Source organism: Lytechinus pictus, chromosome 14, assembly GCF_037042905.1.
Source record: "Lytechinus pictus isolate F3 Inbred chromosome 14, Lp3.0, whole genome shotgun sequence".
Lineage (NCBI taxonomy): Eukaryota > Metazoa > Echinodermata > Echinoidea > Temnopleuroida > Toxopneustidae > Lytechinus > Lytechinus pictus.
Genome location: NC_087258.1, coordinates 18,641,828 through 18,655,057, shown reverse-complemented (window position 1 = coordinate 18,655,057; position 13,230 = coordinate 18,641,828). Strand labels below are relative to the sequence as shown.

At 37.2% G+C, this 13,230-nt stretch overlaps 1 protein-coding gene across 2 annotated transcripts in view; it reads right to left on the bottom strand.

Annotated features, from left to right (window-relative positions):
• The window catches only part of LOC129275758 (E3 ubiquitin-protein ligase MIB2-like), a 37,061-nt gene extending 24,166 nt beyond the window's left edge, over positions 1 to 12,895 (bottom strand). For both annotated transcript variants that reach the window (XM_064109849.1, XM_064109850.1), the window contains exons 1-10: positions 12,808 to 12,895; positions 8,791 to 9,022; positions 7,848 to 8,019; positions 6,942 to 7,048; positions 5,258 to 5,452; positions 4,312 to 4,463; positions 3,263 to 3,373; positions 2,352 to 2,456; positions 1,517 to 1,688; positions 627 to 760 (exon numbers count right to left, since the gene is read on the bottom strand). In XM_064109849.1, coding sequence (XP_063965919.1) covers positions 627 to 760; positions 1,517 to 1,688; positions 2,352 to 2,456; positions 3,263 to 3,373; positions 4,312 to 4,463; positions 5,258 to 5,452; positions 6,942 to 7,048; positions 7,848 to 8,019; positions 8,791 to 9,019 — 1,377 coding nt within the window. In that variant the 5' untranslated portion in view covers positions 9,020 to 9,022; positions 12,808 to 12,895. The remainder of the gene's footprint in view (positions 1 to 626; positions 761 to 1,516; positions 1,689 to 2,351; positions 2,457 to 3,262; positions 3,374 to 4,311; positions 4,464 to 5,257; positions 5,453 to 6,941; positions 7,049 to 7,847; positions 8,020 to 8,790; positions 9,023 to 12,807) is intronic.
• Positions 12,896 to 13,230: the final 335 nt, after the last annotated feature.

Below are 13,230 nucleotides of genomic sequence, written 5' to 3'. Positions count from 1 at the left end.
TCTGCTGTGTATTTACTTCACATGAGATGAGTGGTCTGAATGAGCATCCTACAATTATTAGTGTATTGTAGGCCCTCTCAAATCGTGAAATTTTATATGTGCTAGTCTTGCTTGAAGACCCATTTGTTGATCAGTTTCAATCAGGGTCTGTGCCCGCAGACATGTCACCAGGACATTCGTGGCCCTCTGATCAATTTGAATTCAATTTATCACTGCTTGTGAATCAACTGGTATTTATTGCCCTATCTAAATTTATGGAGGTGTTCATCTCAAGGGGAAAAATCATGGACTATTCTGCTATGGAACCAGTTATCGATGAATGGGCTACAAAACTGGGAATTCTGTTTGCATTTTTTTATTTCTTTGTATGTCAGGCAAGGCTCATCATCATCACCATCATCCTCATCATCATCATCATCATCATCCTCATCATCATCATCATCACCATCATCATCCTCATCATCACCATCATCATCATCAGAATAACTATCATCAATAAAATCACCAATATCACCACCACGACCATGAGTAATATCAATTGCTTCAAAACATTTGTAATATCAGCTCTTTATCAAAATCTCACATAATTACTCAATAAACATTGTTCCTTTAGCTTTCAAACCTACCCATTCAGGATGCTTCGCAACAAGTTCTGTGACCACCCTCTTGTTCCCTTGAGCAGCTTCACTGACCAACTTATCAGGACTTTCATTTGGGGTTCTGAGGGTTAAGATCTCCTGCAATAGCTCATGCAGATTACCTGAGAAAAAAAATCATAAATTCATACATAAAGTTTATTTTATTATATTGTTCACAAAAAAGGATCTGTTCAATGTTGATAAGAAAACTTCCAACCTACTGATTAATTTATTTGCGATTTCTGGATTGTCATCATCATCCTTTTAAGAAAAAATTGCAATATCAATTTTTAAAAACACAAATACTCAAACCCTCCAAAGAGTCTGTGAATAAAGATTTACCAGTTTAGGGCTGTATTGAGTTAATTAGAGCATATTTTGATTTTATGCATAAATCAGCATAATTAATTCACATAAGAAAATCTGATTTTGGAAAAATTAACATACAGCCTTGAAGATCGGGGAGGGGGGGTGAAAGCTGCCCCCCCCCCCTCCTCCCTGGCTGTCAGATGAATCCAAATAACCTGTTTCTATTAGGGTTTAAAAAGTCAAGATTGATCACCTTAAAGTTTTCCTTTGTTATGGATTTTTTTTTGAAGAATTGATCAGGCGTATAAAATCAGCCTTATGATCACACGGCATCAGTGTTATGATGGGAATTGAACCCAAGACCTTCTGAATCACAGTCCAGAGATCACTATCCCCTGATCCAAAGAACCTCTACTGCATTCCAAAGAAATGCAGAATTTCTAAAGCAAGTTCACTATCATCCAATCAATTCGAATGATTTGAGTAGCTTAAAACTGATATTGCAAATCTGTTATCCCAACAGGTTTTATGAAAATGGGTCCCGTCTCTGCATATCAAAGAACACTCACCTTGTAATTCCTCTGCTCTGTCCGCTGTCATAGTGTTATTCAGGTCAGGTTTATTTGACCTCTCAAGAGGGGTCAAGCAAGCAGGGTTGAACGTCCAGACCTGTTTGTCCACGGACACTCGAAGGTCTCCATCGGAGTAGATCTTGAGAATCTTCCCGTTCTTGCCGAGAGTCTGAGTGCGGAATCAAAGAATCGTATTATTTTTTTTTTATTGTCCATTAATCTATTTATTTCTATATATATCTATTCATTAATTAATTGATTTACTTATCTACATGTATATCTTCATTCATTCGTTTGTTCGTTCATTCGTTGGTTCATTCATTCGTTTGTTCGTTCATTCATTCATCATCATCATAATAATAATAGTAAACATATTTACATAAAAATGCATAATGCATAAACAGCACAGTTCACTAATATGCAGTGGTCTTCTATGGGGTCCTGAATACTTATAAACATGTTTACATAAAAATGCATAATGTGTATACAGAACAGTTCAAAATAAAAGTTCAAAGTAAAATTTGAGAGTACAAATAAAGCAATACATGTACCAGTAACTGATTAGCAAAACTAAATTTGAAGGCAACTGCCCATCTTTGGACTGGTCTATGACCAGATAATAGAAGAAACAGCATTATGTACATTTTCTTATAACATTAACATAACATTAATGAATGTTGTTTTTTATCGAAGAATGAACCATCTGCTAGTAGACCAAGTGGGTTTAGCCATGATGGTGTTAGACGATCTAAGAATTAGACCATCTGCTATTAGACCCATATGGATACAAACCCACTTAGATTGGGACTCTAAAGATCAAAGCTATACTCACTGCTCCCATGCCTTCACTCCATTCCCCATGACCAGGTTGTAATCTCTTGACCAACGCCATGTCAGATAAAATGGTCACTTCATCACCTACAGCGTAGGAATTCACCTGTACATACATAAAAACAACCCATTGATGTGTTATGAAACCAAAGCTATTTATATGTCATGCCATTTTTCTGCACAACGGCAGATGAGGCAATAGATAGCAAATTCTGACAAATCATTGTATTGTATAATCGAGATGTGAATTGCAGATATGTAATCATTATTCAACTGCACATGATGATGATAATGATGATGTTGATGATGGTGGTGATGATGATGATGATGTTGGTGATGATGATGATGATGGTGGTGATGGTGATGATGATGTTGATGATAATGGTGGTTATAATGATGATGGTGATGATAATGATGATGATGTTGGTGATGATGATGTTGATGATAATGATGATGTTGATGATGATGGTGATGATGATGATGTTGATGGTGATGATGATAGTGGTGATGACGATGATGATGGAGATGATGATGATGGTGATGATGATGGTGGTGATGATGATGGTGGTGATGACGATGATGACGATGATGATGGTGGTGATGATGATGATGATGATGTGGAGGATGATGATGATGTTGGTGATGATGATGATGTTGATGATGGTGTTGATGATGGTGGTGTTGATGATGGTGGTGATGATGATGATGTTGATGATGTTGATGATGATGATGGTGGTGATGATGATAGTGGTGGCGGTGATGATCATGATAATGATCTTCTACACAAATTGTCATGGCTTACGCAGTTCATTAAGTAAGAATGGAAAAAATGGGATTCTAATTACTTTACAGAATTGCCCAAACACTGTATACTATAATAACTATAATCAATCATATTTTAGAGGAACTAACCTTGCTTAGAGCAGCTGGATGAAAGGTCCACCTTGTACCACAGCCCGGGTAGGTCACACGGATATCTCCTCGATCAGTTACACGATGCACTAGACCAATCTTCCCAACATACTGTATCATTAATGGAAAAAAAAATTACAAAATCAAGCAAGCTATAAAAGATCTCCTGCCAAATAGCTCATGCAGTCTACCTGACAAAAGTATAGATATTAGAAATATTCACATAAATTGTATTTTATAATATCTCTGTTGAGTCTTTTGAAAATCTTCTCAAAAGGCTTATGTAATGGTTAGCCCTTTAAGTGCCACAGCACTCTAAAGCATTGATACAAGTCTTTAAGAGTCATATTTACCGTGTTTACACGCTGCATTGGCTCGCAGCGCAGACCCGCAAGCCGATGAAGATGGTTCGCAGATTATCCTGCCTCGCATATACACGCTGCCCCACCTCGCAGGGCAAAAACAAAGATCAGTGGTAAAATTTACGTAAATTTACACGAAGCCTGGTGTAGATCAGGCTTCGTGTTTACATAGAGAAAAATTGCCATGTCTGCACCGGCTTGCGGTTCTGATCCTACTATTTTGCCGGAGCAAAATCGCTGTGTCTGCAACAAGGGCCGGTGCAAGTTATTCGTGTTTACGTGCATAAAAAAGGCGATTCTCCACCGGCTCTCAGGTCTGCACCGCGAGCCGACGCAGCGTGTAAATATGGTAATTATTATCATTATTAATAGTAGTAGAAGTAGCCTTGCATCGCTACACCCTGGTCAAAATACTGAAGATTATTATCTATAAAGGGTGTTTCAATGTTGCATTAAAACCATAAATTTTGGTCCAACTGATGTGGCTGTGCAGTATTAGAGGATATTGCACAGAGCACCAAAATCAGACAAATATCCCATAAGCAACTATAGAAAACTTGTTGTTATGGTACCATATTAAAAAAAAGTCTAATGCGCATGCATGATCACACGAATAATCAATGCAATGCACACAACTAGAGCAGTGACACTAAATGACGTCATAATCATTCTAAAGCAGTGACTGACCTCTGCCATCTTAGGGTTCCATCCACCGTGACCTTCCTGCATGGCCTTGAGGACGTCAACGGTGAGAATGACCTTGACCTTGTCACCAACGCAGAAGGTCACGGTCGGTTCATCAGTGGTTGCTCTCTGGGGGTTCTGCTCTCCAATCTCACCTGCACAATGAGAGAGAGAGGGAGGAGGGGAGGGGAAGAGAGAAAGAAGGATAAATAAGGGTAATATTAAAGCTAAATGAACGTAGTTGCAGTAAAACACTGATTTCATGAGAAAGTCTGTAAAACCAAGGTAAAGTATTGATATATCATCGTAGATCTAGATCTGGTACAGTTACATAAACTGAACTTTGTGAAATCATAATATCTAGCTAAAAAACTATCACACTGAAGATCGCCAACACAGATAGGCACACGTGGGACAGTGTATTATTATTGCTGGAATAAAGACCCGACGGAAGTGACAGAATCCGCGCTTATTTTGCTTATTTCTCAGCAATTACACAATTTCTTCCAGAATCCTTTGGCACATATTTTTTATTCATACAAGCAGACACTTTGGTGATCATTATATTAAATTCTGTAAAAAATCATTTTGAGATTGTTCCCACAACTGGAATTTATCTTTAATACTGATTTGTAGCAGATCTTTGCATTATCACCAGCCTTGGAAGGGGTGGGGTTTGGCAGGGGCAGCATATAAATCACACATGGTTGAGCCATGGTAAATCAAGATGTAAGGCTAACAGACGTTACATAATGCCACTGGAAAATGCCTTATGGTAAAAGTCATTATCTCACTTTCCCTAGCCTGACACTGTTGTTCAAGGCTAATGAGGTTTGGTCAAAGATATCTCATTATCATTATTATTGTTATTATTATTATCATCACGATCATCATCATTCGAAAGCTAAATTTTCCACAGGATGAATCTCATTCTTATTATATCACATACCAAGTTTAGGGAGGTGATCCTTGTAGTAGTAACCTCCGGCTGCATCCTTGGTATATTTGAGATCCACCTTTCCCTTGTGACCTATCCGATAGACGTTGGTCAGACTAGTCCCCCACGTCACGTTGGCAACGCTACGGCCCGATTCCTGCTCCCAACCACGGATATTGATGATATTCCCTGCTTTTCCGTCTCCGCCTATTAATATAACATATCAAGACATATCATCAAAAGTTTTGCGAGACGTTTACAATGCAAAAGAGGAATTAAATGTCAAACAATTGCTTGAAATAGAAAATGACAGTAAAAGAAAATTATTGAAACACATTGCATTTTGATCTATATATGAAATTAACTTGGACAGTAACAAAAAAGGAAATAAAAAAAGTTTTGTTTAAAACATTCATTTGTTAGAAAAATAAGAAATGGATAGAAATGCAGACCTGCCAACCTTCTACAACCAAAAAAGTATTCTTAGAAGGAAAAAAAAGTATTTGTTGACAAAAAAGAGTATTTAAAAAAATTTGGCTCAACATAACAATCGCCAGCCTGTTGTGAGATTGGTGAAAATGACTCTACTTGAAAACTTGATAATTCAGCCTTTTAACCATGTGCTCGTAGGCAAGAATTTGCTTGTTCTTTTCATGCAACAAGTTACTGGCCCGACAGTGATTTTTACTGGTCTGGGACTGTCAGACCGGCGCTAGTGTCCCGCGCTGTGTATAATACATACTCCATGATCAGAAATAACAAAGAAATAACAAAACATTTTTTAAAAATATTGGCGTATTCATAGTAAAAAGCAGAACAAATACTCTAAAAAGGGGAACGGTTGGCATGTCTGGAAATGTACAGCATTGCTAGAAAAAAGACCACAGAAAAGATTGATCGCCTAAGGGAGAGTTAAAGATTAATTTAAGGAAAATTTAAGTAATGTAAATATGATTTTGTCATTACTGTGACCATTGCAATGTTTCATGATTTATAATCCATTGTGTAACTTGATTTGAATGTGATTTATGTTACCTTTGACTTAACTGTAACTAGATACTCTAACAAAGATAAAAAATAAATACATTAAGGTTCAACTACATGGTGGTTTACTTTAACCCCCCCCCCTCCCAATGTGTCTTGTGCTTCCGAGTTGGTAATGGGCGGACGGAATGAGCAAAAGCGTTGTAAATCTTTTCCAAATCTTGGACGTTTTTACTCAAAATTTTACCTACAGGCTACACTTCATCTTAAATTTTGGAAATCAGCTGCTTTTTTATGATTTTTAGTGTTTGGAATATAGCTTTGGCTGAAAAAAATTATTTTTTTAAGCAAAGATGAAAGAGATTTAAGCTGATTTCAGTGCACTGCTGCATTATCAGCATACATGTACGTGTGTACATGTACATGTACGACACAGATCCACTTTAGTACAATTATGAGTTTTATGGGGTGGGGGGGGGGGTTCAAGAGGGGCAGTCTGACAGCCATGAATCGTAATAAGAGATTAAGCTCCAAGCAACACATGACATTTTTTTAGGGGAGAGGATATGAATTTTGCAAATTAAAAAAATTATATGTGAGACTGATAAAACTACAGAAACGGTAAACGTAGTTTTTCCTTCCAGATAAGTAACAAATTAATTAGATATACACAGAGCATTAAAAATCTATACAGTTTAATCTTTGAACTTACCATCTTGGTCACCCCAATCCCAGTCTGCACCTCTGACGACCCTGGCGCCAGGAAGTAGACCCCTGACCTGAGTCTTTGCACAGTTCTGCCGTTTGGATACACGATTGCTATAAACATACAAACAGAAAAGTATCATTGATATTGTAATGTAACAAACAGCGACGGGGCAAAATAGCAGAATCTCATTTTTTTTCTTAAAAAGTTAACTTATGGCGTAAATTAATTGTTCAAAGTTCAAGTCAAGGCTCACTGATTGCACTTTTACTCTGCCTCTTTGGCACATTGGGTTTACATGATCTAGCCATTCTATATCCATGATCCGGCTTATCATGATTTTCCTTTTTATCTAGGAGCAACAGTGTGGCCTGTGAATGTTGACCAGTGATTTGAGTAGAATTACGCAATATTTGCAGAGGTTAACTCTTAAACATTTCAATATGTTGATTAATCCTTCTTCGTTACTTACATGTATTAGGAGCCTCAGGGAACTTGTCAAAAGTCTGTGTCTTTTAGAAGGGATCCCACTATAAATTGCATTTTTTCATTGCAGCTTTCCCATATGATGTAACGTGATAATTGATAATGCATAAATTCTGGAATTGGATTTTGCACAAACTCATTTGAAACTGTTACCATAACTGGCGTTGTATCTTTAAAATTATGTATTTTTTTATGTACGTTTATATATATATATATATATATGTATTGGGTGTCCCACTCATCAAGCTTTTGCTTTTAGGGGCACCCCTAATCATTTACACTATACTGTACATTCATGTATGATTTTGTATATATTTTGGTTTGTATATTGATTTTTTAAATGATTGAATAAAATGAATTGAAATTGAAAATTAAAAAAATGAAATTTAAAAAATGATTGAATGAAGATGTCAGATATATACATACCCTGCTGAGCTCTGGGTGACCAGCCTGATGAACTCATGATTAGGGTCGTGCTTTCCGGCAAAGTAGCAGACTGAGCAGAGATCGTAGTCTTCACAAGATATACACTTCCACCTCATACCTAGGATCCCTTCTTGTTTACACCCGTTACATGTGATGTTTTGATGCTTTACTCCTGCAAAACACAATTTTGATATTTTCATCAATAGTGTACATGAAAATGAAGATGATGATAATACTACTTGCACAACCACTAGTATTATACTAGCAGTAACTACTATTACTACTACTACTACTACCATACTACTTCTCCTTCTTCTTCTGCTACTATTTCTGCTACTATCACTTCTAAAAAGGGATAGAATACATAAACAATAGTCAGTTTCAGACAGGAGTCGAATAGCAACATAAAGCTGCAGCAGCCTTTACCAAATGTACCAATCCCCTTCTGAACATACCAAATTACTGCCAGTGCAAAATGCATGACTGCTGCTTTCAGTGCAAACTAAAATGTGCACGTCCATTGCAAACCCTTACACTACTTTTACTACTACTACTATTACTACTACTTCTTCTTTTTCTTCTCCTTCTACTACCACCACCACCACCACTACTACTACCACCACCACCAACACCACCACCACTACTACTACTACTACTATTATTACTATTACTTTGACTCTTGCCACTGCTACTATTACTGACAAGCCAATCATAATGAATCATCATTATCATCAGGTACTTTTGTGTACGAAATCAGTTACTGATTGGCTAATGAGCTGTTATCCGAAAATATTCTGTGAATAAAGTCAGTCAGGAAATGTAACGCATGTAATTGATAAGGCAACATGTAACCTAGAAACATATCCCAAACTGCCATAAGTATAGTTTACTGCCATTATTATTTGATTTGATCGGGCCCCGAAGAGTGAGAGATTATAAATACCTGCTGGAGCATTATCATATAGAAGCAGATCATACGCTCCTTGATAGCCCACTCTGTAGTTGGTCCTTGTCCCGCAATCCCATTGGACGACGACTGTCTTGTCTGGCGACGTACTGCTCCCCTGGCGACCGATCTCTACGATCGTTCCTAGATGACCGTCGCCGTCATCCTGGTTGCCCCACTTCCATTCTGGCCCTCGGACTACTCTTACCCCGACATTCACAGCCATTGCCTGTAGACAGGGAAAAAGTAGTTACATATGAACTGTAGTCCAGTCAATATAGCAATAAGTACAACTATACTTGCTATTAAAGATAAAGGATGAGTTTTAAGTAAGGATTTGAATATTTCAACAGAGGGAGCATTTTGGATATGGTTTTGTTCCATAGGGCAGAAGCAATTACAGTAAACACACGATAACTAAATTGAGTTTTGTGTGAGGGTCATGGTTTAGATGATAGAGGGAACGAGTATTGTACAAATACTGCAAAAAATCCCTGTATTCATATTAACAGTCATTTCTCTGGAAATGGTTACAGTATCAGATTTCAGTGATATGGACATTTTAAGTAAGGATTTGAATATTTCAACAGAGGGAGCATTTTGGATATGGTTTTGTTCCATAGGGCAGAAGCAATTACAGTAAACACACGATAACTAAATTGAGTTTTGTGTGAGGGTCATGGTTTAGATGATAGAGGGAACGAGTATTGTACAAATACTGCAAAAAATCCCTGTATTCATATTAACAGTCATTTCTCTGGAAATGCTTACAGTATCAGATTTCAGTGATATGGACATTTTAAGTAAGGATTTGAATATTTCAACAGAGGGAGCATTTTGGATATGGTTTTGTTCCATAGGGCAGAAGCAATTACAGTAAACACACGATAACTAAATTGAGTTTTGTGTGAGGGTCATGGTTTAGATGATAGAGGGAACGAGTATTGTACAAATACTGCAAAAAATCCCTGTATTCATATTAACAGTCATTTCTCTGGAAATGCTTACAGTATCAGATTTCAGTGATATGGACATCATTGGAAAGAGAACTATATGAAGGAAATCTAATCTATCAAATGGCCACAAAACCCCAGAAAACACGATCTCACTTCGCTACAATCATGACAATTCACACGTCGTGACTGCACTCGATATCATCACACTCGATCGTACCCCGCGCCTGTACCCGGCCGGTCGGGCGCCGGATTGGGCTTCACATGCACACATCGTTCGAACAACACGGTTGTGTGTTGCTGCCCTCTACATTTGATGTATGTAACAGCACGATATCGAGGTCTTAAAATCCAAAATGGCGGATTGGCGAAAGTCGTTGACTGCGGATAACGATGTAAAAAAAAAAAAAAAATTATCGATGAAATTTCATTTAACCATAAAATAATGCTACTAATGTGAAAGGTGATGATGTATTCATGTTAAATGTGTTTGTCAAAATATTTTGTGCACCCGCATAGATCCGATTAGAACGGATTCTATTGCGTTGTTGGTACAGTGGCAGATACAAATTTTGACCAGCGCGAGTGTTATATTGCTATTCAATGGGTAAACGGAATTGTCACTTTTCCGTGTATACAAAGTCTATGGGGAAACTGAATTTCCGTTTTCTGACATGCTGAAACGGAATTTGAGATTTTCTTAAACGGAAAAGACAATTTTTGAAACAGAAAATCACTGTCCCTACATATTACTGAACAATTCCATCATATCAAACACAAAATTTTCTTAAAATTCATTGAACTTCCACCACAAATACCTAGACCTACAAAAAATAAAGATGAATTTTTTTGCAAGATCACTTTTCTGTTCTTACAATCAACTTCCGATCGAATCCCTCTTCACATGTGAAATGTTATTAAGGAATTTGGTCACTTGAAAATGGTCTCGTATCAGCAAACTGATGTGCTTTCACACATATTTAGGTATTTTTACATTTTCTTATTTTGAGAAAATATGAGCCTTTTAAAAAATGAATTTCCGGCCATTTTTCTATTCTAATTAGCTTTGGAATGATGTTGCCAAGTTCTAACTTGTTATAATGTCTGACATGTAAATGCACTACTTGTGCACATGACAAGCAAGGGCCAGGCCACCGGTCAGTCAGTGAAATAAAGAAAAGGCAAAGCTATTAGTACCGGTATTAATCAGGGTGAAGCCATGATAGGCCAATGGCCTTTTGACACTCCCTCACATCCAGTCTTATGTATTTTTTTTGTTTAAATAATTAAATTGATTGAATTGATCTTACTTATTGATACATTTGTCATTAGATTTGACCATTCTTACTAATGTTGTATGCCCCCAATCATTAACAATTACGTGGCGGATTTAAATGCTGGCGTATTTTTTGTCTTGTGAACATAGGCCAATGAATAATATATTGGAGGCTACTTTTTTCATTTCGGGCTCTTTTCAAATTAATTATTACTTATTGTTTAATATTGCATGATTTTAAAGTTATTTTTTTTCATGCTTAGAATCTTGGATGTGGGTGTGTTTGTGTGGGTGTGACTATGAGTTGAACTTGGATATAAATGAATTCAATATCTAATTTCTACTCCATCTAATATAAACAGAGAGACTGGCTTGTAAAACAGATTGAGTTTTGATGATTTTTTTGTCTGATATGCCGTATGACAACTCACCAATGCGAGGTTACTAGACTATGGGATTTATTGAGGTAGCTCGACCAAACCTCGAGCGATGTTCGTGCAGGCTCCACTCCACTTCACTACCGCTACATCGGGTGGGTAGAGCGTAGTGTAGTAGAATTGAAGTTGAGTGGAGCCTGCACGAACATCGCTCGAGGTGTGGTTGAGCATGCAGTGTCATTCCATTCACAAGAAAAAAACAAGAAAAGAATTACAGGTATTTACATGATATACAAGTAATTGTGACTGAAAAGCTTATATTAATGTTTTATATCAGTTCTGAATCTATATCTATGTCAAAATAGTAAAATAATGAATTATTTTCAGAATTTGATTTTTAAACGCGGTCCAAATTTCATAACGTGGGCGGGCGACGGGAAACTGAACATCGAATTTGCTGGGCTACATGTAGCTAGCGCGCGCTGAGCTGCGGCTCCGATCCGAGGAGTTAATTGCGCAATGCTTTCGATTACGAGATCAGAGCCGACCCATTTCGGGTACAAAGTAACCCCCAAAAACATTTTCTCTCCGGAATAAAAGGCGAATTTGCAAATTGTAAGTAAATTCACTCTAGGCTAGGTTAGTAGTTGGCATATATTTTCGTGATTTGAGCCTGTATAGTGTGGGGATTGCAGAAATAATTTTCACTTTTCAAAGATAAATTTACTTGCGGGTTAAAACCCGACGGGTCAGCGGGTCCCGCTTGCAAATTATTGGATTATACGGGACGGTACGGTTCGGGTTTTCACTTGCGGGTTACAACATTAATTCTTACAATACATATTACTATATCTGTAGGAAAGGCTCTCTGCTGTACTGAAGAAAGAGAAGAAGATTGTATGTAATGTAAGGTAACATGTTAATTGAATGTTATGTTGTTAGATCTATCCGACTTGTTTTGAACTTTTGTTTGTGTTTTTACATTTTAGATTGTGAAAATAAATGAATTTGAATACACATGCCAAAAAGAAAAGAACACAACTTTCACAATAAGAAGTAATGTGTCACTATGTCTTAGATGATCAGATCCTTTGTTTGTTAAAATCACTGTCTTGTTTGCATATGAATGAATCATCGGGATCGCGTTCGCGTTATCCTTTTTTTTCAATGACGTGACTGACTGCGCCTGCCTCCAAATAAAAAAAACACAACATCGAACGTGTGGGACTGTAATACTACATGCACCTGTCTATGCAAACAAACCGTTTAAAAACAATCACATACATGGGGTTAATACGACCGAAAATTAAATAAATTAAGATCACATCACATAGGCTTGCTACATTAAAAATGATAAAATTCAATATCAACGAATAAATATATGAATAACATGCATATGGTGACTTACATTCAGATTTGTCGGGTCATGTTTTGGTTTTCTTCCGCCTCAGTGAAAATACGTTGCACGTATTCGAATAGCTTGAATACCGATCGCCGGTCTTTGATCCGAGATTTGACTGACAGTATACAAATCGTCAGATGAAGTTGAACAATCTGGGAAAACGATAATGATCGATGATGGAGGATGATGCTGGGATGATGATGATGATGATGACCAAAGTGATAATGATGGTGTCACACTGTGTGATGATGATGGGGATGATGATGATGATGACGACGACGATGACAGGGGCGGCGGAATCAGGGGTGCCCCCCCCCCCCAAAAAAAAAAAAAAAAAAAAAAAAAATCCCCGTAAAAATTGCCCTTTTTCGAAATGAAATACCCTTTTCGAAGTAAAACAATACATTTTAGGTTGGAAAATCACAAATT